Source organism: Alligator sinensis, unplaced genomic scaffold (assembly GCF_000455745.1).
Source record: "Alligator sinensis unplaced genomic scaffold, ASM45574v1 scaffold1346_1, whole genome shotgun sequence".
NCBI classification, from domain to species: domain Eukaryota; kingdom Metazoa; phylum Chordata; order Crocodylia; family Alligatoridae; genus Alligator; species Alligator sinensis.
Genome location: NW_005843106.1, coordinates 1 through 6,902, shown reverse-complemented (window position 1 = coordinate 6,902; position 6,902 = coordinate 1). Strand labels below are relative to the sequence as shown.

Here is a 6,902-nt window from a genome sequence, read left to right as displayed (position 1 = left end):
TCAGCAGGATGTGTGAGGTCAGGTGGAGAAAAAAGTGGGAAGGGAAGGGAGCCTGAATTTACCATACTAAACAGAGGACAGACTTGTTGAGAGTGATCATCGTGCTTCCTTTTTTCCTTTATCCATCTTCGAGTTCATGAACCAATATTTCAGCCTGAACCTGACCAATGAACAAGGGATTTTGTTTGTTTTATTTTAACTTTCTTCTCTCTTCCTAAAATGCATTACTATTGTCTTTCTAATGAAAATTAAATATTTTTGTTTGGTATCCCTTTAAATATGTTTTTAATATATGTATAAATGCAAGTTAACAAGAACTGTATTTGAGGGAAAAGACTGAATAATCTGCATGTAAGATTGTTTAATGGCAGGTAGAGGATAGTAGCAGTATAGTGTGTAACTGACTGGTGCACATACAGTGGCTTCAGGTGGATTAGTATTTGGGCTGCCAACAGTTAAGCGGGCCTTCTGGTTTTATTTTTTACTTTTTTTAACCACATGGTTTTAGTAGATTATGCTAAGAAGTTAAGGAGACTGAAATCTTAATACATTATTAATAGTACAGGCCTCTCCATATTTTTGTAATAGGTCATCTAGAATCATATTGTGGAAAGCCAGTCTATTGGCAATAAGAGCTCCTTTAACTAAGAATATGTGGGCATGCGCATCTCCTCTCAGGGCTAATAAACGGGGTGAAGTTGCAGTGATGGTCTTGTTTGGTGAGATCATAAGGAATGGTGCAGGTTTCCCTTGATTTATGTGGTACGTGTGTTCCCAGAACACTGCACATAAATCAAATTTGCATAAAGGGAATCCAGTTTACAATGTAACAAATAGGGATACATTCCCCCAGCCATGAGGGAGGGAGGGAGGGAGGGAGTAAGACTGGGAATAAGGGAAGGGGCCCAGGGAGGTGTGTGGTGCAGCCCATTGGCCACCCCCAGGGCTGCAGCAGGGAGCAAAGCAGAGGGAACTGTAAGTGGGCATGGGGCTAGGGGGCATGGCTCTTGCTGCTACTCTCACCCTGAGGGGGATGCAGGCTGGGGGGCTGTGCTGGGCTCTTCCTGGGTGTTGTGTCCCTGGATCTGCGCATGGGACAAGAGCAGGCTGCTGCTGCAGGCTGGGGCCAGCGGTGGCACTAGGCTCTTCCTGGCACTTGGGGCAGGCAGCGGCTCTGGGATGGGGAACTGCTGCCACCCCAAAATTCACTGTAGCTCCCCTAACCTGCCCTTTCAGCACTGGGAAGAGCCCAGTGCTGCTGCCAGCTCCAGCCTGCTCTCGTCCTGTGCATAGATCCAAGGGCACACACCTCCCAGGAAGAGCCCAACACAGCCTTCCTGGGGTGCACATAGCAGCAAGAGCCATGCACCCCGCCCCCTCCCTTCCCCGTCCTGCACCCACTTAGAGTTCCCTCCACTTTGCTCCCTGCTGCAGCCCCAGGCCTCCGCTTCTCCCCACTCACCCCAGCTCCTGCTGCAGCAAACCCGGGAACAGCTGACACCACCTGCTTGCACCACAGGAGCAGCCCAGGAGCTGGGGTACATGGGGCTGAGTGGTGCCCTGCGGGGTTCGGGGCACAGTGCAGCCCAGCAATTTCAGGCAGCTGGCATTGGCCGCTCCCAGAGTTGCTGCTGCATGGGGTGGGGTGAGTGGGGGCCCTGGCCCCAAGACTCTTTTCCCTTCCCCCAACAAACTTAACTGTTTGTGGGGGGCGCCTATCCCAGTTACATAGGAGTTAATTTATCTCACTACAACGAATTTGGGGTATAAAGAGGATCATTGCATAAGAGCGAATTTGCATATACAAAACCTGCATAAATCGAGCGAAACCTATATTAAGATCATTAAGGTATTTAACATGAGCTATCAAATTGGATGGTGGTATGCGATATGTAAAGGAGCGTGCAATTTCTTCACTTGGATTCCCCTTCACAGCACCAGTGGTTCAAAACTATAGAATTATATATATAATATGGAAGTTTTCCTTGGGTTTCAGTTTGGGTTTTGTTTTGGTGTGGGGGAGGGTTGTGTATGTGTTTCTTTTTTTATTTATTTTGTGTGTGTGTGTATTCACTCTAGCCCACTCAATAAGATGAATGAATTTACAATAGAAATGTCATTATTACACTTTAGGACGGGGTGGGCAATTATTTTGGGTGGAGGGCCACTTACTGAGTTTTGGCAAGCAATCAAGGGCCGCATGATAAGCAGTCAGGGGCAGAGGAATATTAATGTTCTAAATTTTTTAGGGGTTCCACGGGCCAGGTAGAATGGTCTGGCAGGCTGCATCTGGCCCACGGGCTGCATTTTGCCCACCCCTGCTTTTGGACAATGGCTGGCAACCTGTACAAGCCGCAGGCCAGAACAACCCAGCTTCAGTCCAGTGCAAGCTGGGTGGCTTTGGAGGCATGTCCGTGGTAGAGGACTTCCCCTGCAGTAGCATGGGCATAGCTGAAGACTACCTGTCCATGATGCAGCTCCTCACTTGTAGTCCCTGCGTAGATGTGAGCACAGACAAAGCCCTCCAGCTTTGTGGGCTGGATTTAGTCCACGGGCCAGATGTTGGAACCCCATATTTAAAATACTATGCATAACTAGGGACCTGCTGAATTTGAGGTGGCTACCTCCCGATTTCATAGGCAAAACATGGGGCTAGCAGCCACTTCATAGGCAGAGCACGGTGGACTGACCCATGTCTCTGGCACAAGGGCCCCAGGGGTCCCGCTCCTTGCTGCTGATTGGCTTTGAGACTGTCTGTCTTTCAGTTGTACCCCTCAGCTAATTGGCTGCAAGTTCTGTTGTGGCCCTGTCCCTCACTGCCTATTGGTAGAGAGGGGCAGGGCCATATGATGGGCAGCCCTCATAGCCAATTGAAGGCAAGGGTGGGGGGCGGCAGCCACCTTGCCGGCAGCCAGCCCCACCCTTCCCGCCCTGGCACACTACTGCAACATCCTAGTTTCATACTTACGTAGTTGGTAGGGTCAGAAGGGACCTGAGCAGATCATCAAGTCCGACCCCCTGTCATGGCAGGAAAGAGTACTGGGATCAGATGACCCCGGCAAGGTGTTCATCCAGCATCCTCTTAAAGATGCCCTGGGTAGGAGCCAGCACCACTTCTCTTGGAAGTTGGTTTCAGATCCTAGTCGCCCTGACAGTGAAGTAGCGCCTCCTGATATCCAGCCTAAATCTACCCTCTGTCAGCTTGTGACCGTTATTTCTTGTCACCCCTGGAAGTGCTTGGGGGAACAGGGATTCTCCCAATGCCTGCTGGTCCCCTCTGACTAATTTGTAAATGGCCACTAGATCCCCCCCTCAGCCTTCTCTTGTGGAGACTGAACAGGTTCAGGTCCCTTAGCCTCTCCTCGTACGGCCTGCCTTACTGACCCCTGATCATGCGAGTGGCCCTCCTCTGGACCCTCTCCACGTTGTCCACATCCCTCCTGAAGCGCGGCGCCCAGAACTGGACCCAGTACTCCATCTGCAGCCTGACCAGTGTTGCATAGAGGGGGAGGATCACCTCCTTGGACCTGCTCGTGATGCATCTGTAGATGCATGACAAGGTGCGGTTAACCTTCCTGACCGCGTCCCCACACAGTCGGCCCATGTTCATCTTGGAATCGATGATGACTCCAAGATCCTTTTCTGCCTCTGCACTGACGAGAAGGGAGTTCCCCAGCCTGTAGGTATGCTGCTGGTTCTTCCTCCCCAGGTGCAGTACCTTGCACTTGTCAGTGTTGAAACCCATCCTGTTCTCATCCGCCCACCCCTGGAACCTGCCTAGGTCCGATTTACAGCCTATTTGTCCCTTCTAGCGTGCCCACTTCTCCCCAAATCTTAGTGTCATCTGCAAATTTGAACAGGGTGATGAGCATAAAGGGAACATTGGTTGGAACTGCAGTGCTTGCTCATGTAGCAAGTTCTAGTTCAAGATCTAGAGCGCTTGGATGCAAGAGCCACGGTAGTCTTCTAGATGCTCTCACTGGTCTGAAGGAAACAGGTTTAATATCCTCTTAGGATTTCTGCTTATGATGGGGACTGAACAGTTGTGCTCTTACCTCTCCTCTCCTCCCCTCCCCCTTTGGTTTTTCTTTGTTGTTTTTAAACGAAAGCATGCACACAGTTGTACGGTGCTCCTTAAAGGTACAAATACACGTCCATTGTCTGTATAGTGTGAGTTCCCCACCTGAGATGATGCCTCTATATCATAATCCTTTTTCAATTTTTGTAATTAAATGGGAGGAAGCACCCTTCCAGACTGAAGAAGGGTACTAGTTTGGAAAAGGTTAAGAATTATTAGTCTTTACCATGGCTGGAGGAGAAAAAGGCATAATTTTGTCAGCCAAATTCATGGGTCCCCCAGCTGTTACTGAGCTGAAAGCCCTTGGGCTCTAAAACAGGTGGGTAGTATCATGTTGGTGTGTGTTTATGGGGATTCTTACAGCACAGCTTTATTGATTTGATTGTGGAAAGTGCAGTGAAATTCCATTATGCCAGGAAAAGTTATTCTACTCTGTATACACCAGGTGGATCCTGCAGTTACATATGAATGATATAAGTTCAGAACAGTGCCATCTGTATAGTGTATGAAGTCAGTAAAGCTTACTGACAAATATTTACAGTACTCCTAGGATACTCATCAAGTCAGAAGGTAAATAATTTAACTTTAATCGGTTGCAATCCTGTAGTATCCTTTAGAGCATGGAATTCCACTCTGATTCTAAAAATTATGAACTGGGATAATCTTTCTCACCTTAGAAAACCTTGCATCTTACTATTTAAAAATAGCTGTATAAGCTGTTAAATGGAACAAGTTAATCGTGATATTCAGGTAGATTCAGCTGAATCTCACTTCAGCTGGCTTTTTTTATTTTCTGTCCACCATTCTGGACCAGTAGTTTACTTCATTAGGTTAGGTAGCATATATCCAATAAAAGATGAGAATTCTTGTTTCCCTGTAGATCACTAGGATCCTCTTTATTGAATTCTTTATTTTGCTTGGCTTCAGGGCAACTGCAGCCTCAGCAGCTCCAGAGAGAAGAGTTTCTCTTCAAGGCTCCTGCTTCAAAGGATTTACACAGCTAGGAAAGGGACAATAACCAGCAAGTGCTGACAGATCTTCCTGCTTCTGGTCCTGTGTGTGTGTGTATCTTGTGTGTATGTGTTTTTCATACACCTACAGTGTGGCCTGAAACTATCAACTGACATCCAGTTTAGCTTTAAATGAAATTTTCCTGTGTTAATGAGTACATTGGAAAGAGAAAAGATTCCACTGAGGAAGGGAAGGGAAAAATTACATTTGGACAAAAAGCAAACCCTTGAGCTTTAAATTTTTTTAAGTTCAAAGGAATTAAATCTAGCAATGTGGAAGCTTAAACTCTGTTTTGACTTTAAGCACCTCGAGTATCCTTGCATTTTTCCTTTGAAGACCACATTATAATCTTCACACTTTATGGAATGCTTTCCTCAGATGATGGAAGTAGTAAAGGCTATGTCTACTTCAGTGATGCCCAAGCATTTCTTGAGGCTATTGAAACCTGATTTAGCAATATTGATGCAGAAATTGTCTTATTGCTTTTCCTCTGGATGTGAGCAATTGAAAGTACTCTTAGAATGTCTACCCTCTCTCTCTTAACAAGAACGGGAACCAAGACTGCATTGGAGTGTCTGTCATCGTTCAATCAGAAATGTGTAACTAAGCCACAAAGTAATGTTGACCTCCTTTCTTGGGCGTTGATTCAGCAAAGCTGAAGTGTTTGGGCTGAAATGTTTTAGAGAATTAGGAACTTGATGACTACTTTTGCTCTTGTCCAGGTGATAATGTTCTGTAATGTGGAAGAGAAATTCTTCAAGGTGCCTTTAATAGTAAGGCTGTTTTTTGATGATCAATATCAAAGGTCCTGGTGGCCCAAATTTTTGTGTGTGGGTGGTTTGGGGGGGGGGGGGGTTGTGTGATTTTGTTCCATCTTTGTCCCTGCAGAAATAGGGTCGCCATGTTACTTTTAAGAAAAACTGGGATCCTCCCCTCCCCCCCACCATCCCTGATGCCAAGGCAAGTCAGGCTGGAAGCATCTGGCGAGGGCAGGCAAGCTGCCCAAGAGGGCCCATTCCTTCAGGGACCCATCAGACATCAGTGCCTCAGCTCTGAGCTTCCTTGCAAAACTGCAGCTAACCCAGTGGCATGGGGATGGCCACTAGGGCTGTGCAAAATTTTGCCTGATGTTTAGTTTCGATGCGTTTCAAGCTCAAAACAGTGAAATCGAAACAAAACAAAAGCCTTCGAAATGAAACAAGGGTACTTAAAACGTTTTGAAAGTTTCAAAGCATTTTGAGTTTCGAAGCCAGGCTTACTTGGCTTCAGTGCTGGTCCCAGCCAGCAGCACCAGCCTCCTGTCATCCGACAGCCAGATAGGTGGCCCACCTGCACCCCTGGGAGGGCTGCGGGGGCTGTGCCAGACTGCTCCCAGGGGTTGCAGGCCCCCAACTTGCCTCCTGGATCACAGGAGGCTGGTGCTGCCGGTTGGGGTCAGCAGCAGCACTGATCTTCCCAGTGCTGGCTGTGGAATAGTCTATGGGCGAAACATCGAAACAGCATTGAAATGTCGAAGCAGAACGGTGCTGTTTTGCGCAGCCCTAATGAGCACCCACCCACAGCTTGCCATCAAGGGGGCATGGAAGCCTTCCCCTCCACCCCAGCCCAGTACATAAAAGCTCTCACCTGGCACAGGGCTATCTGGCACCACATGGGCTCCTGACTGGATGGACATGCAGACATGCACAGGGAGTGCCAGGCTCCGCACAGACCCAGGCATATGGAACCCCTGCTGCAAGCATGGCCAGATGCATGGCTTTGCTGCTCCCTGCATGGGCAGTGCATGCAAGCAACTGGCATGGCAGCAGCTGCA

The 6,902-nt window shown here is 48.0% G+C and overlaps 1 protein-coding gene across 2 annotated transcripts in view; it reads left to right on the top strand.

Annotated features, from left to right (window-relative positions):
- LOC102388401 (histone-lysine N-methyltransferase setd3-like) overlaps positions 1–237 on the top strand; it is a 23,248-nt gene extending 23,011 nt beyond the window's left edge. The window contains exon 6 of one of the 2 annotated variants that reach the window (XM_025193842.1): positions 8–237. In XM_025193842.1, the coding sequence (XP_025049627.1) occupies positions 8–16 (9 nt within the window). In that variant the 3' untranslated portion in view covers positions 17–237. Of the gene's footprint in view, positions 1–4 lie in introns of both variants that reach the window. The other variant, XM_025193841.1, reaches the window with a different exon arrangement.
- Positions 238–6,902: the final 6,665 nt, after the last annotated feature.